Raw genomic sequence first — 27,656 nt, 5'->3', positions numbered from 1 at the left:
GGTGGTTTTTGGCTCTGTTTTTTTCACAGAGGTGTTCCAGCATGTTTTTCTGGTCAGGTCTGTGACACTGTCGGGGTAGGAAATGTGCATCCCGCTACTATGAAGATAAAACTTAGAGTATGAATGATGAAAAATAGGGACACATGGTACCGATTTTGAGTGACTCGTTCATTGCTGCTACCACGAGTGTTTTACAGGCTTGGGAAAAATAAAACAAAAAACAAACAAACAAAGACTTTATAACCAGTATAATTCTAGTCAAAATATCTGTTCTTCATTTCATCCTGTTGAGATTGAATCAGCAAGTGCAAGAGGAGAGTGAAACTGCAATCCTTGTATTATTCCCAGGTTCCTCTGTCCCATTTGGCAAATACTTGACTCTTAGGCTTTGGCTTTTAACTCCTATGAAGGAGAAGGACATAAGCTTTGCATTTTCAATGTGATGCTGAAGATGCTTCTCAAATTAGTAGCTTGGTTATATTAGTCAGTAATTTAAAGGATCTGGGTTGATGCGGGCTGGATAGTGTTTGATATGCATTGACGTGGATTGGACAGGGTTTGGAGCAACCTGGTCTAGTGGAAGGTGCGCCTGCCCGTGGCAGAGGGTTGGTACTAAATGAGCTTTAAGATCCCTTCCAACCCAAATCAGTCTATGATTCTATGACATACAATGATGGAGAGTGCTGCATAGCTCAGGAGAGGGTGGTAGAGGGGGAATAGCTCTAAATCATGTTTATTTCAACAATATTTTGCAAGCAGACAGAATATTACTTAAATGGTTATCATTTCCATCTGCTTCCTTAAGGCTGGGGATAGGAATCTTGATAGCATGGTGACCACAGCCCTGAAGTACTAGGATCCTTCTCCTTATCCTCTTTTCTTTCTATCTATCAGTAGCAGTGAAAGAAAACAGTAACTCCTGGCCAGTGCCCAGGATGAGCTTTCCCTGGGCTTCTGGGGACTGAATACTGTTGTGCAGACATTGCCTTCCATGTCAGTGATTCACCCACATGTCTGAGGTGTTTGTCACCAGCTTAGTGCTTTAAGTGAAAAAACACAACCAAAAAATCCCCCCAGTACGTGGTGGTTTGTAGGACCATGGAGGAGTGGCATGTGTCATGCTGTAGAAAGCACAATCAATCTACTCCTACTTACTGATAGGCTGAATTGAGATGCAGATATTTCCAGTATACTTTTGAGCAGGGGTGAACATTAATATTGGGGTATTTAATAGGTAAAATTCTGTTACTTAGTAGTTTTTACTCTATTTCTTTGGAATATAAATGTGACATGAAGAAAAAAGTCCTGTATGAAGAACAAGAACTGTTATTTAATTCATAAGCAGAAGTTCCTAATCAAGTGTGTTTCCTTCTTTTTGATAACCTAGCATGAAAAGATTCTGTAAGTTTTCTGGTGGTTTTGGATAGAATGTGGGGAGCAGTACTTAATGCAGATTAAAGAGACATTTTTGACAGCTTTGTGTGCTTAGGTTTCAGGTAATACATTTTCAAATAAATCCCAACAATTTGAAGTTTGCATGGGAGATGAAAATCAGTGTAATGGCCTTGTTTAACCTGTGAGATGGAATTTACTAGAATTGGTAGGGGTTTAGAATTACAGAATCCCAGCTGGGTTTGCGTTGGAAGGGACATTAAAGCTCATCCAGTTCCAACCCCCAGCCACAGGCAGGGACACCTTCCACTAGACCAGGTTGCTCCAAGCCCTGTCCAACCTGGCCTTGAACACTGCCAGGGATGGGGCAGCCACAGCTTCTCTGGGCAACCTGTGCCAGTGCCTCACCACCCTCACAGGGAAGAACTGCCGAAGAGCTCATCTCAATCTCCCCTCTGCCAGGTTAAAGCCATTCCCCCTTGTCCTGTCACTACAGGCCCTTGTCAAAAGTTGGGTAAAATGACAAAGTAGTTTCTTAAAAATGAAGTTGCTATATGGCTAATACCTCCCAGAAGTGGTTCTTGGAAAAAGAATATTTTAAATTTCTCAGTAACTGTTATGAAGAAGAAATGTCAAAGGGAAAATGCAAAAATAATTACTTAGGTGGAAATTGGTATCTCTTCTGCAAACTTATTACTGCCATGGAACGTTCAGTTTGACTGCGTGATGATCCGTTCAAGCTGTAACGTTGTCAAGAGTTTTCCTGTCGTCTTCTGTGAGTTTTGATTTCAGATTTCTGAATAGGAGAAGCCCTACTATGGTAAGCTGAATACTTCATCTGCGCAATACTTTAAATTTGAATGTTGTTGACTTGTTTCAAAGAGCAAAAAAGCAATGATCTTAAAACAGCCCCTCCGGTACTGAGAGAAGCAAAGACCTCTCCTTTTTCAAGTTTGCATTATGACTAACTATTTTTGTTCATCTTTTTTCTAACAGATTTACACAGATTGGGCAAATCACTATCTAGCAAAATCTGGCCACAAGAGGCTGATAAAGGATCTACAGCAAGATGTGACTGATGGAGTATTACTAGCCGAAATAATCCAGGTTGTAGGTGAGTGACCTTCTGGTTTTGTATCAGCTTGCTCAGAAATTCACTAACTTCTACATACACACAGGGGGGAAATCCATCAAACTGCATGGAATTATGTAGATAATTTTCCTTCAGAGACTTTGCTAATTTATTTGATAAAGCCTTGTCTTAAAGCATAGTGGAAAAAGTATTTACTGTTGCTGATTAAGATCTCCTGACACAGCAATATTGCTTCACATGGCTGAATGCTACAAAAAGCAAATGATGAATGCGGGTTTTTTTCTGCCCACAATGCTGTTATCCTCCTTTATCTTCATTTCTGATACCTTTTGGGGATTGATCTGAACATACTTCTTAGTGATACCGGCCTGCTGTGTTGAACGTCCAGCTGGATATGGAAAATCCATATATACAGCTTTGAAAGGAGAAGGGATATGATTTTTGTATGGCAGAAAAAAGAAATCTTTCGTAATGAGTTTTCGAGTGAGGAGAATAACGCATCATTAGCCCAAATCTCAAATATAGGCTCATTGCCACAAAGCTTTTAATTCCCTCATTTTTGCCCTAATACTCATAGAAATGAAGGTTCTAAACCATTTCCTCTGTTGGTCCCATGTAAAGCTATTGTTCCTCTTCCCTAGGGCCTGGATCCTTCATTAGTTCCTTCAGAGGCTCATCCATCTGGTTCTTGGGATGCTGCAAAGCTCATGCATAGCCCAGTGGAGATGGATGGAATCTGAAAGCCTGCTAATGGGAATTAGGACAACTATTGTCAGAAGCAAACTGACAGATCTGAGATGCAAATTAAGAAGACAGCAGCGAAATAACAAGACATCAGTGCATGTACATTTATATGTTTGAGATGCTGTAACTGAGCTAGTTCCTTAATGTAAGGTACAAATCTGCAAGCCCAGTTCCTGGGTGCAATTCTGAGGCATCATTCCAATGACCCCACTAGAACTGCACTAGAATACATCAAAAAAAATTTTAACTCTGTCCTAGAGCAACGTTATATCTCAGCAGCATTCTACAGACCTGCACCTACAGAGATATAAAACCATGTGTTGACAATGGTTCAACCTGTATCTGTTTCCTTTACTAGGGAAAATGGTTGGAAACCCAGGAACAGTTAGGTGATGATTCATTTCAGGCTTAACTAGCTACCCTGAGTAACACTGTTGTAGAAAGCTTCCACATGTGTAACAATCCCACCATCAAAACATGAAAAATGTGAACCCAGGTGTACCAAACACCTAATGTAGCTGTTTGAGTACTGACTTGTGAAAACTCTTACGAAATGCAGATTCCTCCCTCTAAATTACACAGAAATTGCAGTGCCTGCTGTAATATTTGCTTTGATTCACCTTTGCATTTTCTCAGCCATTCTTAGAGCTGCCTTTTGGCTAATATTTAAGATTAAGCCTGCAAGCTTCCGAAGTTACAGTTCAAGCTGAACGATTTAATTTTCAGAGAATATTCTCCATGTGAAGGAAAGTTCAGATTTAAACATTCTCAGTTGAATCCTCCAAATTAGCAGTGAAGAAAGTAATTTGTATCTGCTGTGTAGGCCTTAGGCTCATTGCATCTCATTGTCACTAAGATGGTGATAACTTTCACACCTAGAAGCAGCTTCAGCACTAGCCTGCAAAATACAAGCTCTTATTCTTACAACCAAGGCTGCATATTAAGAAATCTATATGCAGTGCAGAAGAGTTATTTTTATGTTATGGTGTGATATGTGTAAAAGCAGCCAGTAAGAGCTGCCTTTTTTTCATGTGCTTGGAGTATCTCGAGATCATCCAAGTCACTGGAATCGATTCAAGTTTAATAATTAATGATAGTTTTTCTTGTGTTCACCACCCGAGATTTACACCGTGGATATTGAAATACTACTTAATATCCAAACCTGGAAAAAGAATGAATGTGGTTGAATCTTATATATATATTTTTTTTTTTAATTTTTTTTTTTTTAATGAAGCCTCCATAAGACTTAGTGAATATGCCAAGACAGTGATTGCAGTCCTTTCTGCTTACCTAAATGAAATAGCTGTATGTATGGGAAAAGAAAACTCTAAAATGAGTAATAACTAGGTAGTTCTTTGACCTTAGCGTCCAAACAAGGAGCAAATCTAAAAAAGGTGTGAAACCAAACATCGCTGCGTTTGACTTCAGAGGAGCTAATCTTCTCAGTTCAAAATGGCTAATGATAATATAGTCAATTAAAATACATTCATAGCATTCTCATTTATTTCAGCTCAAAATCTGAATCTATAAAAGAATATGCAAATAATAGATGCCTTAATAACGCCATATAAGCATAGTACCTATATTTAAATTCATAAATGCAGATATGCATTCTCTGAAATCAGTAGTACATAAAAATGTCAGTTGGTTCCCTGTGAGAAACTTTGATTTTCAAGAATTAGAATTGACATTAAAATTAAACTTCAGCCCAGTCTGATAGGACTTTTCCTACTGATGCCTAGGATATTTTATGGAGTAAGGCCAGTTTGGATGGGGCTTGGAGCAACCTGATCTAGTGGAAGGTGGCCCTGCCCATGGCAAGGGGTTGGAACTGGATGCGCTTTAAGGTCCCTTCCAACCCAAACCAGTCTATCATTCTTTTGATTGATTGGCTACAACTAAAGTCAGATCAGACACAAAAGCCATGGCTTTCTAAAGAGGGTTGCAGACATTTCATTAGTGTTAAGTACTTATTCAGCTATATAAAACTAGTTTCAGTAAAAAATAAAATGTGCACAGGAGTGTGCTGGGCAATCAGTACAGCATTATAGGAGGTGATGGGCACATTATTTAGTGTGAGTGTGGTGGATATGCCAAGATAGCCTGTCTTACAGGTATATATAAATATTCTGGGTAACTTGTGCTCTGACTGCAATTAATTGCACTGACTTGAACAGAATAGATCTTTGTAAAAGTCATTTGTGATTGCTCCAGACAGCTACTCAAGTTCAAATTTATGCTGTGACTTGTTATACTTTTTGTCTATATCTATGTATGCCTTTGTCTATAGCTATTTTCATGGAAATTATTACATTTGCAGGGGAAGGTGTCGGTTTGTATTTCAAACCAGAATCCTGGGATCAAACCTAGTAGAGCTCTCTAGTGATAATTCTACCATATTTTGGGTAGGACATTGATACTTCTAACTGAAGAAAGATGTGAAGTGAGATGAAGTTCTGACTGATATCCTAAGAATATGGGATTGGTAGAATAAAGCTTTTAATACAAGAATCGATGGGAGGCCAATCTGTTAGTCATCAAATCAGTTGTGAACAACATTTATTACAGTGAAAAAACTGTGGGAAACCAGACTTTGATTATAACTGGTCTTCAGTCCATCACACATTTCAGGGTCTAAATGTGAAACTCTGCAATCTGAGACTAAGGCAAACATTTGCCACCTCAGCAACTTCATTATTTCACTTGGGACTTGAAAGATTGGAACTTTGTATTTTTCTGCAAATAGATTTGCCTGTAAGCTGTGGCCAAGAAGCTTCCAAAGTGCTTTGTGCTTTAAAATAAACAAAATAATAAAAGTATTAGTTATTGATCATAAATTTCCCATATAGTTTTAAGACCTGCATTCACTCTCCAAGCAAATTCAGTGATATGCAAGCATCTATACACAGATCATGTTGACTTTTCCACCCAATCAGTATTCAGCTTCTAGAGTTTAAACCTTCTTTGTAATTTAAAGGAGTTACCCCTCACCACACAAGATGTTGTCAGACCACTTGTTTTCTGCCCCCAGCTGTCTCTGCAGGCATGACCCGCTAGAAAACTCCAGCTGCTTTTGCTTTGATGGTCTCTGTACTTCACACATTCCCTTTGACTGGACAACTACAATCTGAACCCCTTGATTTAGCTAGCAGCAAGTACTCTGGGGATAATTGGAATAAATGTCCTTGGTATAGTTTTTATTTTATTTCCTCCTTTTTTTTTTTTTTTTTTTTTTGCTTTTCAGCAAATGAAAAGATTGAAGACATCAATGGCTGCCCTAAAAATAGGTCTCAAATGGTAAGTAGTGAAGCGGTCTGTTGTTTGTGTGTATGTGGTTGAGAACTGACAGTGTGTGACTTCAATGTCTGAGACATCTAAGAGGCTTTAGTTAGTTTTTTGCAGTAGTGAGAGCAAAGGTGCAATCTGAAGAACATTAATATTACAGTTTTTGCCCTGTTTTCCACAGTAGCTGAATAAGGCCTTATAATTTATTACATACTTACAATCAGTATTGTTCTCACTAAAATTAAATACTAAAATCAGTATTTTATATTTATGAAGTACCTCATAATTACACAGGAATGTATAAAAATATAGAGAGCAGTACTGAAAAAGCAGAATTAGCTATCGATTTAAAGTTGGATTAGGAGTTCCTATATCCTTTGAAAATAAATAAATTATCAAAGTGCACTCCATGAACAAATTTCAAATTGCAAACTTTAAGATGTTTACTGTATGCAAGGTGGGTTTGACTGCCAAGTTTTAATTTGTGGAACAAGTTGGTTGTTATCTTGCTTATATATAGTAATTAAAGCTGGGGAACTAAAAATGAGTGCATCGAAATTAAAAGCATGTAGTACTTCATGAGTATGCTACTGAAGCTAGGCAGAACTTTACTAGGAATGCAAATAATAAGAAACTGATCCTATGAGAGGGGTGCTTAATATTTATGATACTTTAAAGAATGTTATTTCCTTCTGTATCTTGAGGAAAAAATAATTTTACAATATCAATTCCAAAATCATCGCTTTGCCTTGCAAATGCTCACTTTGGGGTATGTGAATATCTGTCCTGTGTGTGAAGCTGTTTTCATATTGTTCATGTTTATGACTGTTCCCAACTGCCCACAACCACTCACATATTTTAATGAAAGATTGAATATTGATGAGAGTTTGTTTGCCAGTCAGAAACCACAATGTGTTCTGCTGCTCTGCTTTGACTCTTTGTTGTTTCTTGGAAGTTATGAATCTTGCTTAAAGTCATCTAAAAGATTTGTCACTGCTACTTTTTACTGCTTTGAAAGATGTTGGTTACTCTTCTTGCTGTAGCCACAGCAGCTGTCTAGAGTATAAATAATTGAGGAAATTTTGACAATTACTATAATTTAGTGTTCCACAAGTGTATCATAAGAAGAACTGCTTTTCATTCAGGACTGGCATCTGTAACAAATTCCAGGACATTGTAGCTAACAGTCACTTAGAGCAGCTTCCAGTGTCTAACGGGGCTGAAAAGAAACCTGGAGAGGGGCTTTGGACAAGGGCCTGTAGGGACAGGACAAGGGGGAATGGCTTTAACCTGACACAGGGGAGAGTGTGATGAGATCTTGGGCAGAAGTTCTTTGCTGTGAGGTTGGTGAGGCCCTGGCACAGGTTGCCCAGAGAAGCTGTGGCTGCCCCATCCCTGGCAGTGTTCAAGGCCAGGTTGAATGGGGCTTGGAGCAACCTGGTCTAGTGGAAGGTGTCTCTGCCCATGGCAGGGGATTGGAACTGGATGAGCTTTAAGGTCCCTTCCAACCCAAACCAGTCTGGGATTCTATGTGCTGCATCAGGAATTGTGAAGAGCACTGGAAAGAAGTGTTTGCTCTGATATTACTATGGTTGCTCATTCAGGAGGGTGGTGAGTTGGACTGCATCCCCTGTTCATGAGACCTAATGCATCAGTCATAGCAAGGCACACCCGGCAGTTTTCCTTCACATGAGAAAAAACAAGGATTATGCTCTTGGCTTGCTTTTATTAAGTGTGCATACTTACAGAGCTCTTTATCGTCTTGCAATAAAGGTAGTAAAGCAAGAACCTGAGTATCTTCATAGAGGTGGTGTTCATACAATTGCTTGCAGTGTCTAAGGAGACAACCCTTTTGAAGGTCTCCTGCATTCCTGGAAAAAATGAGTGTGTTAGAGTGTTTGTTTAGATACAGCAGTCTTCATTCTCTACATTTCCATGCACTTTCCTCTTAGAGCTTACAAGCATTCTCCAGAGTGTGGGGATTGGTGTTTATGTTTGGTATTTGTGGTTGAGAGGTGACAAGAGGCAAGGCTGTCCCATCAGTTCAAACACTGAACCAGGTGATGTCTGGTCTTACATTTTCAAGTGAATCTGTCAGCTGCAGGTGTCTTTATTGTAGTGTCTGTAAGGTGGTAGTGTCTGTAAGATGAGTAAATTTTTGGGGGGAGACACTGTAAATGAATGTTTGACTTTGCTCATTAAATAGAAATACAACAGACCTCAGAGGGAAGCCTTGTATCATCATCTTTCCCCCTGTGGTTGCTTATCTTTGATGCTGTGAACACACATGTGAGCTGAATTGTGAAGAGCCAGCTCACGTCCAGCCAGATGTGTCAGCTTAGAAAGCTGGAGCACATCTGTATCTTTCAAAGCCATTGAAGGGGGTGTGAAAGCAAGTATATTTGCTTTTATGTGGCACAATGCTAAGCCAACAAAGCCCGCCAAACCTTAGTGAGCTCAGCACAGAGCCAGATCAGGTCTCTTTGCATTCTTGTTTCCATTGCTCCACGATTGGAGAGCATCATGCAAATTTACCCAAATTGAGCATTAGAGACAGCTTGGGTCTGTCAGGCTCAAAGCCAGCACTAATAAGCCTTGTCAAATTAAGTTTAGTACTGCAGAACCGTTTGGGACCATCAGTGCTTATCAACCTTGTCCCAGTGCCAGGAATGACATGACAAGGACCCCCACTGAATCCATGAAAAATCATTTAGGTGAGAACCTATCCCCTGTTGTCATTTTGTCTTGTTTCTCTGCTATGGGGAGTATCCCTGTCTTCCTTTGCTCCAGATAAGAGTTGGCTGGCTTCTATATAATCTATGCTGTATCTTGTCCTCTGCATAAGACCTGTTTCAGGGTGGTGTTTTTTTCCCAAACCTCGCTATTTTTACTGTAGCTATTCCTCTCCACAAAAGCCTGTAATTGGGATGATTAGTTCCAGCTGGCATGTGGAAAATCCTGTGGTTAATAGAGGGTGTAGCTGAATGGAGCAGAGCCTCTGGGACCAAGAAGGTTTGGAGACCTTCACCACAACTGCATTTGGATTTTTAGAATGAAGTTTCAGATAATAGTGGCTTAGTTCTTGATAACTGTGTGAAGGAGGGCAAAACAAGACTAGCTTCCACTCCTGAAGGCTCATGAAAAACAGAATGAGGTCAATAAACCCAAATAGGATTATCTCTGCTAATATAACTTGGTTATAGAAGGACAAGAGATCTCTTTTTTTCTTCCTTTCTTTCAATTTGCCTCTTGTTTTGGGATGATACTAGAGCTCAACATTTGGCATCCTGCAGAATCTGGACTATATAGAAGGTATTGTTTAATACCTGCCCTTCTAGGATTATCCTTATTGATTTGGGGATCTTTGCAGATGTTACCTATTGAAAAGGGTTCATATCACTTATATTTGTAATAAGATAAAAAAATAAGAGTGCTTAAGCGGGCTGTTATATGCTGTATGTTACGTATCAAGTCTGGCTATAACGACAGCCTTTTGAATTCTTGTTCTACGGGGACTGTGTTCTGTCTGTGATGAAACGTGTAAAATGCTTGGGTTTGGAAGGAGGTTTCACAGGCAATGTTTTAGCACAGTATGATGGCTGAGCGTTTTCTTGTATATTGATATATCTGCTTGCATAGCACGGCAAAGAGAGGGAGGGAGGTGGTTGTGTTACTCATTACGTGTAAGTGATAAATCATAACAGATGAGATAATGGTGGAGATTAGATGATAGAAGAAAAAGGCAAAGGATAAGACATCTGAAAAATCAGAGCATGAAAGTGGAGAGTGAGGTGAAGGAAAGAAAGATCCATATCAGCTAGACTAGAAAGTGGCTGGGGAGAGAGACAAGTAAAGAAAGCTAATGTTGAAAATATGAAGTCAGACACTTGCCAGTGAAGGGGTATGTTGACAGGCACAGGCAAAAGCTGAAGCACAGCTGAAGATGGGACTGGAAGAAAGGATAAAAGAAGTACCAGCAGGGTGTCTTACAGGACAGGTAGAGGGCGTTTTCCACCTTGAATGTAATGGTAAGAAATACTTAGTGTGGCATTGGAAAGAGATAAGACATATCTATATACCTATATATATATATATCTCTAAGAAAAAATATGTGAGAAGAGACTAATGGAGAAAATAGATTTTTTTTTTCTAAGGTTCAAAATAAAATGAAAATAATAATGACAGGTGATGATGCCCTAGAAAGAACTGGAATATTAGATGTGCATGTCTGAGAAGTGATGGTGTATTACCCTTGCTACTGAAGCTGGAAGGAGTGGGGCGGTAACAAAGCTGTCAGTGCTGAAGGGAAGGGATTGGGGGATCTGTAGGAGGGTACACCAGACTCTTCCAGTGTTCCATGCTAGGCTTGGGGAAATATGGGAGAACCAAAACAAGAATTTGGAGCAACAGAAAAGCATGTAGGCTGAAGCAACACCACAGTTCCCTCCTATAAATAGAGGAGGAAATAACTGGTTTGCATGTGGGTTTGCAGTTGGGGTGTATTATTTTCAAGGATGACCACTTTGTGTATACAAGCATCAGTTATCAAATAACAAAAAGGTAGTATTTATTTTCTGTGTGTGTTGACCAGAAGTTCTTCACAAATCTTATCTTTCTGATGCAGATATCAGGCTGAACCAGTAAAATAATACTGCTCAGTCTTTCTACTACGGTCTTGCAGACATAAAAGAATCTTGTACTGCAACTTGGGTCTGCATTTCTTCCCAAGGACTTTATGAAAGTCAAGGTGAAAGTTGTGTTTTCCTTACCCCAGTGATGGCAATTCAACTGTCATTTTAATATTTGACTGTTTTCTTGTATTCTGAAAATGAGCTGTTCTGTTATGTATGCGACGCCCAATGTCAAAGAACATTTTGTATGAATATTCTTCAGCCTGGCAAGGACCATGGTCTTGAAGTGTGTGGTGCTGGGAGTTTTAATTCACTTTTTAAGCCAGATATCTGCTTCCCTCCTCAATGTGACCCTTGCCAGCTCCATCCTCTGCTCCTAGTCTTTATTTTATTGAGAAAAAGAGCAAGAGAAGTTGAAATCTTCATTACTGTTTGTGCCTATGGCACATGCTGTCCATATTTCTATGTTCTTTTTCTCAAAGAACATTTTAGTGGATTGAAATTATAAAGGTGAATGCTGGTGTGATATAGCCCGTACTTCAAGGGTATAACTGGGAACACATTAATGAGTTGGTTGCAGGAATAAGATGAGCTGAAACCATCTGCATCAGCCATGCAGCAAACTATGTGTGTGTAATACCCACTAAGTGGGTGTTTTGTATAAATAATTAACAAAGAAATGGGACCAAAAAAAAGGAAATACTCTTTATTTTTCTCATGGAAAATAATTATGCCTTTGTTTCTTAAGAGCAGACATCCACTTTAACCTGCTCCTCTAAAGATTTGGAGCATTTTAAGCACCCAGTGTTGCAGAAGTGTTGCCATAGCTGGGTGCAAAAACCCCTCTGGATTTGTGGGGCTGAGGTCTGGTCGTTCCCCAGAGCAGAGGAGGACTCTGCTGCCTGGGCATGTTGTGCTAATTCAGCTCTGCTGGAGAGATCAAAAGCATCACAAGCATGTTTTTCCTCTGCAAATTCCTAGCAGAGGATATTTGGAAACATATCCCAGTGGTTAAATATAGCCATATCATTTCAAGTCATCCTACTCCAAGGTTGCTTTGAGCAGTGCAGTAAAGAGAACTTTCCTGTCTTCTGGTGAGCCTCCCCCCTGCTTTGGGAAGTTTTTATCTCACTACAGTAGATGTTTAGAAATTGAATCTGTTTGAATGTTACTGTAGTTAACAAATGGGTATCTTTAGGCTCTCACCCATGGTACGTTACTCACAGCTGAAGGCTAGATGGAGGGGAAGATGTCACCCAGAGCTGTGCCAGATGCCAGCTCAGCTCCAACTGCCTGTGGAGGCAGTTGGCCAAATACTGAGTTTAGGAATGCTTGAAGCATTTTCTCTAAGCTCCCTGGGTTTCTGTTGATCATGTATGAACCCATGTTGTCATGTATGCAAGAACAACTTACCACAGAGGTCATCTGCCAGGTTACTTGTACTTAGATGTCCTTTTTCCTTACTTCATAATAACTACTGCTCCTTGTTAAGATTCATTTTATTGTATCTTATTGTACCCCCACCCCGAGATTCAGACTGTTGTTATTCCCTCACGCTTACCATTTGTGTATTGGCATCAGTGAGACAGGCACAGTTCGATCATAGGTTTCTGTGCTGCAACGCTTGCAGTCTAAATAAAATCACAAGCCACTCTCTCACCCTGCCATCATCCCACATAGAAAATAACATGACAAACAGAGCTAGACTGGATTGGGAAAAGCCAGTAGATACATCTCCCTGCCTTAAGGCATGACAAAGTGTTAGTGGACAGGTATTTGTTTAATTTCTGCAGGGAAGGGCTTCCAAACCCCTACTGCTTGTGGAGATAGGTAGGGCAGTATGTACATACTGTTTTCATTGGGTGGGTGTATGTGGTACCTTTGGAGGCATTGCTGATGACAGGCTGTCTGTCATTCCCGTCCAGGATCATCTTCATGGTCCCTGATGGTGTGCTCTAATTCTTTGCCCTGTAGTGATGTAAGAACTTAAACATCACGTGTCTCTGAAAGAGTGTGAGGTTCCATAAGGAGCAACAGAGAAAAAGTAATTTTTATGGAAAATCTGGAAGATGTGAGCTTAACTACAAAGACAGAATTAGATTCTATTTGGTCGTTTGTTTCACTGTTAATCTGAGTTATGCCATTTCCAACACCTATGGTTCTCCCTGCTGTGTGGACTAAATACATGAAGCAGCAGATGCATTACAGGACCAGGGTCATTCCACATACGCATGTGGAGATCACTTTATCTTCCACTTATGTACTTACACCTGCACTGCAGCCTAGAAAAAGAATTGGGTTTTGCCATGGCTGTTACTTATGTAGAATTATTACATAAGTATACCTTTTATGCAGTCCTTTGCAAAAACACAGCTTCTTGCTATGTTTTGCATAAATGGGGAAAAAACAGGAAATCATGGAAGGCGTTAGACTGTCTTCGTCTTCATGGTGTTTCCTTGGTGAGGCTCTACTAGGTGCAGAGGATTATATTAACCCACTGTTGAATTTGGTGCCATGAGCAAAAATTGTGCTGTGATTAAATGTTGTATGGAGTCTGTCAGGGGTCAGTTAAGGTTCTTATAGAGGGTGAATGTTATCTAGGCCATTGCTTATGCACTGTAACTGCGTGTGATGATGGTTATTTTAATTAATCAGTCTGCAAAGATGATAAATACCCAGAAAATCTGTTCTTTTTTCTTTTATGTAGGATGATTTTTATCTACTTAAACAGTACTATTGTGCTAGTCCGATGCAAATACACAGGAGGATTTCAGTAGCAGATGTTATCCAGGATCCCAGAAAGGATCCTGGATGTGCAAGGAAGGATGGGGCACATGTGTTGATGCCCCTTCAGCCACCGGAATCAATCCTTTGGGAACAGGTGAAGCTGTCACCCTCAGGCCTCAAGATACCAGTATGCATGTCAGCCTGGGAACAGGCTTTAGCAGTAGCTCCCTTCCCATGGAGCTGTTTTAGGAACCAGCAACTGCTGAGTTCTCTATTGCGAGAGGTCCTTGCAGTGACACAGCCCTGAGGTGACCATTGCTGCTTACCCACTTGTGTGTATTTGAATAAACAGAACCAGATTCTTGACTGATACGCTGTCATCACCCTTGCACTGAGAGCGAATCTGTAATTGCCTGGCATTACTTCAGATAAATTTTTGATTGGTAGGTTGGTTTCTTGTTATAATTATTTGTTTAATAAGGGCAGCAGTGTTAATACAAAACATTTTTTTTCTGAGCTAAAAGCTGTTTGTCGTAACATTTTCAGTTCTTGCTACATGAATTTTGTGAAATTCTGGATTTCTGCTGCAAATTCACATTAGTGACAAGCAGAGCCTTCAACACTTGAGCTAGTATTGGAAGACATACAGCCGTGTGCAAGTGTTTATTTCATTGGGTGACTTAGCGTCAGTCCTCCCTTTTAAGCATTTATGCTCTTTAGAATTCCAGGATGTTTTGGGAAGAAGTCCATCTTCACTAGATACCAGTCATATTTTACATTTAATCCCAACTGCACAGCACTCAAAGCATAACTTTCAGTCTGGAAACCCCAGGTAGAAAAGGGGCTTCTGCAAGCAACCAGGGATAGCGGAAATGAAGTGAATGAGTTGAATTGTTCATGGGACACACTGTCCTCCTCCTCATGTGTTTGCTGAGCACAGCTGTGGTTTCTCCCCAGCTATTGTTGCCTTCACTTATACATAAACAGAGATTTAGTGCCAATAATGTACAGTTAGTGTGGTGTGTGTAGAATGTGGTCAAGTGTTTATTGAGACTAGCAAAAAGTTCGTCTATATCCTGAATGAATGGTTCTTCAGAGGCAGGATACTCTGTTGGTATTTGTTCTGCCAAGCTGACCTTGTTGTTGTATAATTCAGCTTAATTTAGGGTATCTCAAGTTTTCAAATTATGCACAAATTACCCACTTCAACTTTTCAAATATCTTTAAGGCCTGATCCTGAAAAGCTGATCCAAAAATTATATTTCCAGGTATATATGTCAAAGAAGTTTTTGTCGAAGAAATACCCTTTTTTCTGTTCTCCATAGGAAAATTTCAGTTTTGACTAAATAAACCTAGAAAGCTGAATTTTAAACTAAATTGAGACAATTTCTATAAACCCTTCCATCTCCCTCTCCCAGACCAGATGAGCTTTGGCAGGACTTGAGTTGTCCAGGATTGCCTGAAACCATTCATAATACAAGAACACCCTTTGGGTGCTCTTTGATGTGATTAGAAATCTTGGTCAGCATGCATCACATCTCTCAGTGGGGCTTACAGTCCCCATTTTTCTCTCTATTAGGCATGTTGTGAGTGAATATTGAATGTTTGTCCCATTATTTCCTGAGGAAGAGCTGAAGGGACAGGAAAGCTAAGGTTTTCCCTGGGTTATAGCAGAGGGGATGCAAGAGATGAGGCTTAGGCTAGTTCTCTAGCCTTAGGTTAGTGCCCAAACTGTCCTTTTCTTTAAAAACCCAAAGTAATGCAATTATAGCAGAGAGAGAATCAACTCTCAGGCGACATGGTCTAGTGGCAGGTGTCCCTGCCCATGGCAGGGGGGTTGGAACTGGGTGATCTTAAGGTCCTTTCCAACCCAAACCATTCTGATTCCATGTGAAAACTGTACCCATGATAATAGATTTTTATTTCAGTGGCTGAATCTGTTGCAACCTGGCTTCAGAGTATGACTTAGCTTTATTTGTCCTTACATTCCATCTATTATTTTTAACATAGCCACCAAGTTCTGTCAAAATCCTAAAACTTAATTTTGACAGAGGCTTTTATCCAAATAGTCAGAAGCGGCATGCTGTTTTCTTTAAAAAAAAGATACATCTTCATTGGGATAAGTACTAATGAAGATTTATTTTATGCACAGCAATAATAGTATTTATATCCTTATGGGGAGAATGGAATTTGTCTTGGTATTTCTGATGTGTGTGTATATATATATATGTTCAGGAAGTAGTGCAAATGAGATATTATTTGAAGGGAGAACCATCCCTCTCCCAAAACTCTAGCATTGTAAGGATTGTCAGTGTTTATGCTCTTCCTAAACTTTATGGTATAAAAATACTGAGTATAAAAGCTAGATCTGAAAATACAGAAAAGAAATAGATTTTTGCCTCAAGAAACAGCTTGTGGTGAGCTTTTTCCTTGTTTCTGCATTATATGTGAATTCTGCTGGAATATTGCATAAAGGCTTCTGAAACTTGAAAAACTTGCACATGAAATCAATCTTCTTTTTCTCCTTTGAAAACTAATATACTGGACATAACATGGAGCCTCAAGCTAAATGGAGAGCACTGGCTTTAATGTAAGTAGGGGGTTTTCTGGATAAGCTTAGAAAAACTCCCTATCTATCACTGTAAAAGCTGGGAGCAGAGGTCTTGCATCATAACTTCCCATGGTTTCTAAGTGAAGGAACCTACCATAAGTTTAATACTGATTTTTTGTTGGAGGAAAACAGCTGTTTCTCTTACAAGAGCAGAACTAGTGACAGTTTACCCCCTGTGTTTGACTTGCCAGAGTTGGACTGGCAGCTTTGGCTGTAGACCATTTCCATGTTCAACTCTTTGTCTGATATAGTCAATGTTCAGCATCTATTGGTGCCCACCCATGGGTCTCCATTTACAGGATGGAGATATTTGTTTTGGGGTTTCATTTTGCTTCTTACATTCCCTATTCTGTTTATACAGGCCAGGGCATGTTTTCTTTCTAGCACTGACAAGAATAGAAACTGAAGTTGCTATTACATGATAAGAACAAAAATTTATGTGGGTTTTGTGGCTTGTGTTGTCGGAAATGCATGAATTACTGTAGGGTACGTGTGAGAATAGAGGTTAATCTGAGTAATACCTGGGAAAGTTACAGTGAAATAAGCATTAAGTGTTCTGATCCATACATAGGAATTCAGTGAAGCAGTTAAATTGGTATGTCTCTGCAGAAGCTAGGAAGGAACAAGGCGCATGCAGGTCTGGTGGGAATGAAACCCGACAGTGTGTAGTGATGTCCTTTACAAAAATACTTAGAAATCAGTAAGTATGTGTGACCAGTAGCTTTTAATCCTGTTTTCCACCAAGAAGCTGATGGCCTTCCTGGTGTACAACCAGCAACTGCTGCTGGTGCGGTGTTTGAAAGTTAGCCAGGATGCCTTCTGCTTCCATCTGGCCAGGTAGAAAATGCTGCCCAGAGATTTATGCTAAGAGGATGTTTTGAGGTAGCTGACTGAAATATGCCTTTTGCCTCTGTGAATACGAGATTGGAGTTGTGACACTTGATATTTTATGTTTAGTTCTATAGGAGTTTATTTTTTTCATGCTATCTCCTCGCTGTAAGAAAGGAGGGGGAGCCCCCAGAGAAGAGCTGCCGTTAGGTACGGGCTCAGCTGTCCTAGCCTGGCATTAAGGGACATTTCAGAAGGAATACCATCATATAGGGTGTGTGACTGACACTGGGGTTTGAGAGTTGACTACACCTCAGATGGCTTATTTATGCAGCAGTTCAAGATTGCAAATTCGTTTGTTGCTTATGGCCAGGCTCAGTTTTGGGCACTCCTATTCATGTGTCAGAGTGAGATGATCATCGTGGATGTCTGTCCTTGGCTTTCCTTGTCCTTTTGCACAGCTTTCCCCTATTTTGGGTAAGTGGGAAATGAGAGCATCCAACTGGCATCTTTCCCGTTTTGCTTCTGCTCTGTTAAATATTGCTGGCAAAGCAAATGGGAAATCAGAATTATCAGCCAAAAACCTCACAGTGAAAAAGAAAATACACACTCCCCTTTGCAAATCCAGTCTTTTCGTATCTACTTTTGAGGGGTTTAAGTGATACATAGACTTGGCCAAGAAAGAACTCATGGAGTCTCAGTGATGATTTGCTGCCGAATACTGTAATTTCAAGGACGCAGCTCTGTTGTGTTGGAATTCACAACAGTGCAGGGTGACAAGGTCTTTGCTTAGCTGAGATCTATCTGAGAGCTTCATTTCTATCCTAGGTAAATTCATCTAAATGGTATGAGTACCATGCTACTACTTCAGACTAGCTTGCTATCTCCAACCCTCTATGCACTTTCTCCATAAAACAATTACTTGCAGATTATAAATAGTTAGCTCTTATGTTAGTACAGCAGGGACTAGAGACAGAATCCTCTGTTGGAGCTTTTATAGGTGAAATTAATTAAATGTTACACTGTTGGAAATGCTTCTTTTTAAATAAAGAGTGTGATTTCTAATGCATTAGACTAATTAAACCAAGCTTAGGGCTCTTCACTAATGCTAGTGGCCACAAAATAGTATTCACACCTCTTTGGCACACAAAGGTTTCAGTAGCTTTCTTTGGTTTTTACAGTAGGAAAAAAATGTTGATTTTTTTTCAAAGTGTTGAAAAAAGAGTGATTGCTTCCCTGACACATCTGAAAATCATTGTTTTCATTCTTAGCACTTTGGAGGGCTGGAAGACAGCTCCCGAGCTGAGCATTTTGCTGCTTACAAGACACCAGAGTGCCAAGTGAGCATGAGCCTGTTTCCACTGGAGCTGGACAGCAGTCACAGATCACTTTTATGTAGGCCACCAGCCAGTCATTGTGTGGGAAGCACCTTGAATTTCTACCAGAGATTTCTTTTGCAAGCCTCTGTTACTACACTTTATTTCATCATGTGTAGGTTTAAGTACTGACATAGGAGTCAAAATATTACAGAAAGAGGAAAATATCCTATGAGTTCTTGACTGTAATGCACCATAGATTTTTGGCAGTCCATGTTCTGTATTACTCTATTCCATCCCTCCCCCCCTCAATTCTTTTTCCACCAAAAAGCCCCTGTTTCTCACAGCCTTCAGCTAGGCATCACTACTGGTGTGGCAAAGTATACTGTCTGTCTTTTTTCTACGGCAGTGAGGTCCAGGTGACTCAACCCGTGGTCCACGTCCACACCTCAAGCATTAGTGCTCTGATGGGGGGGTCATCCCTTAGTCTGGGCATGGCTAAAATGCTCAGTAAAACCCAAGGCTTTGTCCTAGGGAAGAAGCTGTGGAAGACTGGAAATGTTCTTGCAGCTTGTTAAGTGCGGGTAGCAAAACTAGATTGACGCTTTTATATGGTGTTTATTCTTGCAAAGGTGAACTTTGGCTTTCTGGCAGAGTCGCAAACACCTCAACCAAAGAGCCGTGTTGAAAACTTGAAAGGGTTGTTGAGCACTGAGGAAGGAAATGGGTAGAGATTGTTGTATCATCTTGAACTGTGGATAAATGCACCTTTGAACTGCCCCCTGCTACAGTCTTTAAGGTCTGAATATGACAGGAAATGTGTTCTTTGGTGTCTGTCTGGGTTTGGAAGTATAAAGTATATATATCTCAAAGTATACTGAGGTTGATAAAAGTTTTGAGTGTATCAGTGTTTATAATTGTTGAAATCACAGTTAGGTGATGTCAATAATTTTTTTGTTTCTCTGGTAGAAGACAATGCTTTTATTGTTAAGTTTATAGACAGTAAATCATAGAATTATAGAATGATTTGGGTTGAAAAGGAGCTAAAGATCATCTAGTTCCAACCCGCAATAGTACCATGAGAGAAATCCATGCTGGAGGTTTTCTGGCAGCTTCCCTTGTACTTTATTACTTTAAAAAAGATGGAAAGTGCAGGTCAGGGCTGAGAGCTCAGCCTCCAGAATGCCATACAGCCCTTACTTGTATATATTTTGAGGGCAGACAGGAGCTGAGAGGGAAAGCTGTATCTTTCACGTTCCCTTTTGATGTCTCCAAACTTCATAGAAGAAAGGTGGTTCATTGAGAGCAAGTGTGGGGCTTGCTGTCTGTATCCTTCCCTGTCTATAAAGTGGAAGCAGTATTTGGTTATGATGCTTTGGGAATTAACAAATTAATGTTTGCAAGCTGTTCATACATGGAGACCCTATTTTGTCACTTACTGATCATCATGATGAAATAAAAAATTGCTCAATGGTATTATCCAAGTCTTCTGTGCATCCACACATGAAACATGGTATCTCCTAAAATGCTGTTCCTTGCAGCCTTTTGAGGTGTCTCAGCTTAGGCTTTTGCATAGAACCATAGAATAGTTTGGGTTGAAAGGGACCTTCAAATCTCGTCTAGTCCAAGTGGCCTGCAGTGAGCAGGGACATCTTCATCTATATCAGGCTGTCCAAAACCAAAACCGTGTCTTGGTCTGGGGTGGGGGGGCAGCAGGCATCTGTCTGCATCTTCTGAAGACGACAACAGAGCTTTGGTGATAGCTTGATGAGAAACTACGTGTGAAGACACTGCAAGACCACTGCTGCAATGTTGAGGTACACTGGGGAAAAAAGGCCTAATTCAACCATTCCTGAGTTGACCTTGTTAGGAAGGGTCTGAGTCCTGCCTGTATATAGCAGCTGTAGTCACCAACAGTCAGACCTGTTGTGCAGTATCATGGAATCCCAGACTGGTTTGTGTTGGAAAGGACCTTAAAGCTCATCCAGTTCCAACCCCCTGCCACGGACAGGCATCCCTGTCCCACACTAAACTATGTCGCCCAAGCCCCATCCAGCCTGGCCTTGAACACTGCCAGGGATGGAGCATTAACCACTTCTCTGGGCAACCAGGAGACCGTACCTGATCAAAATGAGTTTGATCCCATGCGATTTAGTATCTTTGTACCATGTCTCTGAAGGGCAGGATTTGCCCCACAGCGACCAAGCAGTTGTCTGTCATTTCCAACACGCAGCGAATGTCACGAGTGGACATACTTTGGATTCCAGCCGGGGTTTCCTGTTACAGTTTTTATATTTGACTGCTTTCGTGATTTGTGGAAACTTCTGCCAGCTGTCAACTGAAGAGCAAGTGGCAATCTGCCTTCTCAAGCAAATGCGGCCCCCGGGTTTATTTTCGGTTTCATGTTTGTTATGCTTACTGTAGGTTGAAAATCCTGGCATAACATCCTTGACCCTTAGTAAGATATGTAAAGATCGCCTGCCGTGGTTAGAGTATTAACTAACTTGCTTCATGCAAGTGCAAATAACAGAAAGTCCTGACCCACAAACTAATCAGTTTAGTAACTGAGGAGGTTTCACATTATGGTCTCCAGAGAATGAGCAAAGGGACTTTTGATGTGGTACAAACACTGGGTGCAAATAAAGGGTGGCGGGCAGTGAAAATATTACAGTTATTACAATGTATTTTCTCTTTGTATCTATCTGATTTTTTCTTTACTTGTCCTTGAACAGATTGAAAACATAGATGCATGCCTGAGTTTCTTGGCTGCTAAGGGAATTAACATCCAGGGGCTGTCAGCAGAAGGTGAGTCAATCGGTGGCTTAAAATTTCAGTTTTAAATGAGAAACCTGAATTACTGCTTGTGATTGCAACCAGAACATGGAGTGTCATGGGAGATTAGTTTGGATAATTTAATTTTTTGGCAGTCTTTACATCTCTTTTCCCCCATCTCAATATGGAAGGTGAATAAAATACATATCTAATTTCCACAAAGCTGACTTGCAAAAATAATCAGTGAGAGTGTATTGGAATTCAGTCACTTCTTTGTTTCTTTCTGTTAAAAATCCTAGAAATTTCTCATCTAAGTCCTTTAAAGGACACAGTACAGAATAATATCATTATGTTATTTTTAAATTTTACATTTCACAGACATTTAAAGTGAACTGTTGGCAGTTGTTTGCTTTGTGAGAGACATGATTTTCTCATTTTTCAATTATTCTCTTACCTGAAGTAGTATCCTTCGTTGCCTTTACGGTTAGAGGCATGTTTTCTTCCTCTGAAGGAATCCTGTGGCTCATACAAGGAAGGCAAGCAAGGATGTGTAGGTGTGGTGGGCTCACTCCTAGCATGATGGGAGAGAGAACAGGAAGAGGAGGAGTGAGACAACACATAAGATAGTTTAATGAATGAAGGAAAGAGAATTAAAACCAAACCAAGTGATGCAAAGGCAGTCACTCACCATGTCCTGCTAGTAGATACCATGCCAGTATTGCTCAGCAATAGCCAAAACACTGGTTCCTTATCAACAGTGGTTTAGTCACAAATCCAAAACCCAGCACCATGCACTTTATGACAGTGATTTGAAGTCTGAGCTGAAGCACACTTTCCCTTATCAGTGGTAGATGTGTATCAAATGTATGCCAGATAACCACTGGGGATGAACTTTATGGTGAAACCATCATGTCCACAGCTTTTACATACGTACATTACATTAAAATTAAAAAATAAAATAAAAGCATTTATTCAATTACTATATTATTATATAATATACATTTCTAGTTAATAAAATTAGTAGCTTTAAAAGTTATTAAATATTACAATTTAAAATTGCATTTTGACAATTTGGAAAATGGCTTCAAGAATTCCTTGCTGTCCTCAGAAGAAAGACTCCTACCTTATCCTCATCTGTGAGATCTTAGAAGCCACTTCAAAAATGTGTAATCAAAATGTAATTTCACTAATTTTGAGGTGGTTTGTGAGCGTGGAAAGCTAAGTAGCAGATATTTAGTACGTTGTTCTAACTTGAATATACCACAACTAGTAGTAGAGGAGGAGGAGGCTGAATGTTAGCTGTCTTTTTCTGTGGTGTGTCCTTAAGCTGGGTTAGAACACCAGTAACAATTATTTTCCTCCAAAGAGGAGCTTTACTATAGACAGCCCAGCTACTGTCTGCATTCTATGCCTCAATAATTCAGTTAGAATAAGAAGGATTCTCGTGTCAAGAAAAGAAAGTATGAGCTAAAACTTTTTACGTCAGAAAGTTTGATTACCAGGAAATTAGTAAAAAGCAAACGCAACTGGGTTTGCTGTAAAATCCAATTTCAACTTTGACCTGATATGTGCTTATTGTAAAAATATAATAAATTTCACATTATTTGCCTGTCTTGATATGATGCAAAATCTAAAAATCTCAGCGTGTTAGTTTATGAGAGAAGTGTCTGGGTGTGCAAAGTTAAGTGTAGCATTATTCACACTGGGTTAGGGACAGCATGATGAATAGTCGTTGTCCTGCCACCAAATCACAAGGCAGACTCAGCAGGATATATCCCATGGCTTAGCTGAATTTGTTTGTCTCCATTTCTTTTACACTGTCTAGGAATTAACATACTAATTCATACAGAAGCTAAGAACATACCAGTAATGTTTGCTGTCAACATAGGAATGAGAACATTTGCTAACTCTACCACTAAATCGAGATAAAAGTGACAGCTGGAGTGGGGAGAGAAGGAATAGATTTTATAAAATACAAAGTCTTAAATTCAGCAATCAATTTGATTTCTGTTCTTAGTCTCTCCTTAACTTGCTGTGGAAGGAGGGGGAAACTGAACAAGAGAGAGCATAGAATCACTGAAAATGAAGAGTGTTGTAACCAAACACGCCAATGTTCCTGCACAACTTGCCAAGACCTGCTAGGTCAACTGCAGATTGTTTACTTCACTGGCAACTCCTCATCTAAGAGGAAGGAGTAGATTGTGATTACTTCCAAATGGGAATAAACATTGAAGGCTCACTTGGGTTGCTTGAGAAGGCGTATTTTTCGCTAGCGCCGTTTTAGCATGGAGAGAAGTGAATGATTCGAAATTGGATTTTGGACAACTCCTAAATGTTGAAATAATTTGGGACTTCATGTGTCTCATCCTTCCAGTGTTAAAAACCACTGCTTTGATATTTGCGTGCCACTTTATACATAGTCTTTTTATTTTTTTTCTGGATTTATGCAGTGAAGATGCCATGGATCTGCAGTTACTGATGATGACCATACTATGCTACAAACAGGCCTCTTCCTCAGCACATAGAGCCATAAAGTCATTCCCTTCTCCAAGATTTTAAATCTTCATTTGTAGTTACTAAAGAAAACTATGGCAATGCTGGAAAATTCTCTTCCTGCTGCAGTTTTTTTGTTGCCCATTGCTGTGAGCTGTCTCTCCAAACCCATGCTCCTAAACTTTTTTCCACACCAAGGTGGATTTTAGATTATGGGAATTGCAGTTGCCCAGCTAAACTTGACCCCCTTCACACAATATCTCCTCGCTGTCAAAGATTTTGAAGGTTATGGAGAACACAAATGTGCAGTAGAAACTCAAATTGGTAGGCAGCTGCACCTCTTCTGGGTAACAGATTAGCTGGATAACAACCAGCTGAACAAACCATGAAGCCATAAAGTGATGAAATAAAATGTCTCAGTAGACTTTGGAACAACACAATTCAGTGTAGACTTTTGCCTCTGAAATTACATTCCCGCTCCTGTAGGTAAATGAATTTCAATGGACATACTCTGCAGTATTGCAGTTCCTCCATTTTAGGTCGTTTAGGTCCTTTCCAGTGTCAGGGTAGAACTTTTTGTTTCTGCAGCACATCTATCCCGCAGTGTTATTTGAAGTGTACATGGGTAGGACACTTCCCATGCTGCCAGGTTTTGATTATGCCATGTTGCGTACAGTTATCTACAGTCTTCAAGTAATTGCTCTTTAATTATCAAAACATGCCTGCATATCTAATGTGGGTGTAGGAATTAATTATTTCATGCATTTTCCTTCCTTAAGCTAAGGAGTATGCAGTGATTCTTATTTTGTTCTCCTGCTAGCCAGTTTGGCTAACCAGTCTGATCTATGTAACTAGTTCTGGTTTTTTTTTAGTCCCATGTGCTTTACAGAATCAGATATAAGTTTTAAAAAAGCAGATGCAAACAAGCTTGACTAAGTAACAATGATAGACTGTTTTTCTTCTTCATTGGTTTGCTTTGATCTGTGTTCTGTACACAGTGAGTAGTTGATGATTTACAGGAATTTCATTCACAAGAGTTAGAGGAATCAGATAACATTTCTCTCACAGTCTATCCAGCAGACCTTTCTTTACCTTTTATTTGTCCTGCGCTGATTCCCTTCCCCCTCCCCAATTTCCACTGAGTCCAGTGTATTTTTGTGAAGACAGAGAAAGATGATGGGCAAGCGGCAGTGGTGGAAGTCATAGCTTGTAGGGGAAACAAGCAGGGATGGATTGATCCCAGGAGGGAAATATCTAAAGAGTAGATTTGTGGGGATTCTCCAACAAACCAAATTACAGTTTCCTCTCAAATGTTGAGAGTGTTTATTTCCAATATACATGACAGTCATTTTGGGCTCCAAATTTCAAATGGGTGGGTGACATACATATTCTTATTGAAGTTAATACGCAGGGTAAGCTGAGGCATGGACTGGAGGGGACTTGAAGCAGGAAGCAGTTGAGACTGCCCTGATGAGCAGAGAGCAGTGAGGTTGAAATACTCTTTGAAATCCTCTTTTTGTACAAAGTGCAGACTCCAAGTGCATTACCTCAATCTGTCTTTAAGATAAGAGGAACAGAATTACCTCTCAAAATCCTGTTTGAAGTATTTTGCTTAAAATCCAGAGGGAAAGAGACTGCTTCTTTTGAAACTTGTTTTTTCGTTTGATTATTCTTTTTTGGTCACCTCAGAAAAATGTCAAAAGGAGGTTGCTCTTCTGATAAATACAGCAGAAGATAAACAGCCATAGAGAGCCACAGGTTTAGGTAGGTTATTGTAGAATAACCTCTCACTTCACATGAAAATCAGGTCCTCAATTCAAGTGCATAGAGTTTAAACGTGCAGACCCATGGTAGTTTCTTTTATCTTCTGGCCTGTATTTGTGCAGTTAAACTTCCCAGTGCCTCTGAGTCTGTTTATTTTTGCTTCTGCTGTGATTAAGTGCTACTTTCCTTACAGTTCCCATGAGTCCTTTGCTGAAGATAAGGAGAATGTTTATTTTACTGTGCCTTGCTGTCTTTTGTGTATGTTTTACTTTATTGTGTACTTCCATCCCTGTCCTCCCTAGCTAACCACAGGTGGATTAGAGAAGGAACCTGCCTGATGCATATGCTGGTGGCAGGGGCAGAAGTCTGGGTTTGAGGCATGGCACTGTATGGGAGCAGGAGTGGACTGCAGAAAGGGAAAACATGCAGGAGTCGTTGGGACCCCACTATTCAGGACGAGACTAAAACTGGCTAAGAAAACAAAGGAAGACAAAAAATTCAAGTTCAAGGGCCCTGGGATTTATAATCATTTAAACAAGGAAATGGGGGCAGTGATGGGAGAGAGCACTGGGGAAGCGGCTGGGCTGCAGGGAGGCAAAAATGGGTAAGGAGATTCAGTCAAGAATAGGAGGCGGAAGGAAAGGAATATCCTGGGTCTGGGTAATGACCAGGACCATTTAGATATGGTGTAGGAGTCTCTGGGGAGATAGGCACAAGCCAAAACAAAATTAAAGAAGGGAGGAAATATGCATTAGGTTAGTGTGTGGGAAGAAGAGGTACACTGAGGTATGGGTAGAAAAGAACACCAAAACTGGAAGCTGGTATAGAAAGCAGAGTAAAATTTTGTTATGAGCCTGAGATTTGTTGTGTAAAGGGCTCGGGGTTATGAAGAGAAGCTTGTTACACAGCAAAGATGAGCAATGTGAGCAGAAATGTGGCCGGGAGAGCAAATAAAGGGTAGAGCAGGGACCATCACAAAGTCAGAGCAACCTTTCAGCTAGAACTGAGGAAAGAAATTGAGATTCTGGTTCTCACCTTTGTGGTTGGCTACTGGCCACTTGGCAAATGTCCTTTTCTTCCCCTCTTGCACTAATCCAATCCATGGAGAGGGATTTAAAAGCAAAGGGCAGCAGTAAGTTTTATTGGTTTGAGTGGCCTATATAGTGCATGGACTAGTTCAGCTGTTTGATGTAGCACTTTGAATTCACTTTTTAATTTAGGAATTTAAACATGCTAAATAGGTAAGTCAATATTAAGTTTGTCTGCAAGCCTGAATTGGTGCTCTTGCATATTAATTAAGATAAATCAGTTAACTGCATGTTTTGATACATGGCTTTTGTATTTCTATTTGGTTTTACATCCTTGCATCTGATATTGCATAGAAGAGCAGGATGAGTTTTAGGAACTGAAATGTTTATTCATTCGCTGTCAAACTATCTTTAGGTACCTTGGGTATCTATTTGGTACCATTGGGTATCCATTCTTTCTTGGTTTATGATAGTATCAAACAGGTAATTATCTGGTTTAATAAAGCTACTTCATCCTATGGTCATACTTCCTAGTGCAAAAGTTGTACCAGATTTTTGTTATGGAAACAATTAGTCTGATATTCCAGAAATTATATAATAGTGTGTTATAACTGAGTAGTTTCTCCTCCTTGTGCAAATTTAGGAGTGACAAATCATGTACACTGTGCTGTTGATTAATATACTTGATGTTTGGGAAGGATTGGGTTTTTTAGTTACTTCAGTTAAAAGGAGCTGTTTAAAGGAACTATTTTTAAGCATACTGGTGTTAACACAGAGACTATAGCAGAAATGTGAGATGCTGTGCACTCACCACAGGGGGTGTTAGTTACTTATTTGTAGTTGATGCTTGCTGGTAATCAGCTGTAATGCTGATTAGATGAGCAGAAAGCCTGTCATATCCTAAAGGAACTTGGTTCAGGCAGCATTATGAGGAGTGCAGTGGCTGACCTGCTGTACAGTCTTGAGTGGTTG

At 40.0% G+C, this 27,656-nt stretch overlaps 1 protein-coding gene and 1 long non-coding RNA gene across 4 annotated transcripts in view; one reads left to right on the top strand and one right to left on the bottom strand.

The window, feature by feature from the left end:
- NAV2 (neuron navigator 2) overlaps positions 1 to 27,656 on the top strand; it is a 223,542-nt gene that overhangs the window by 61,730 nt on the left and 134,156 nt on the right. For both annotated transcript variants that reach the window (XM_065683421.1, XM_065683423.1), the window contains exons 2-4: positions 2,389 to 2,506; positions 6,474 to 6,526; positions 21,360 to 21,432. In XM_065683421.1, the coding sequence (XP_065539493.1) occupies positions 2,389 to 2,506; positions 6,474 to 6,526; positions 21,360 to 21,432 (244 nt within the window). The remainder of the gene's footprint in view (positions 1 to 2,388; positions 2,507 to 6,473; positions 6,527 to 21,359; positions 21,433 to 27,656) is intronic.
- Positions 168 to 21,969, bottom strand: LOC136016360 (uncharacterized). Of its 2 annotated transcripts, XR_010613572.1 has the most exons (4): positions 21,854 to 21,969; positions 13,025 to 13,113; positions 8,261 to 8,385; positions 168 to 402 (listed from the first exon to the last, which is right to left on the bottom strand). It is a non-coding gene; the product is annotated as an uncharacterized LOC136016360 (long non-coding RNA). The 2 variants fall into 2 exon arrangements; XR_010613571.1 differs by lacking the exon at positions 13,025 to 13,113.

This window comes from Lathamus discolor, chromosome 6 (genome assembly GCF_037157495.1).
Source record: "Lathamus discolor isolate bLatDis1 chromosome 6, bLatDis1.hap1, whole genome shotgun sequence".
NCBI lineage: Eukaryota > Metazoa > Chordata > Aves > Psittaciformes > Psittacidae > Lathamus > Lathamus discolor.
The sequence above is the reverse complement of the archived record's forward strand: the minus strand, read 5'-3'. Positions and strand labels throughout refer to the sequence as shown.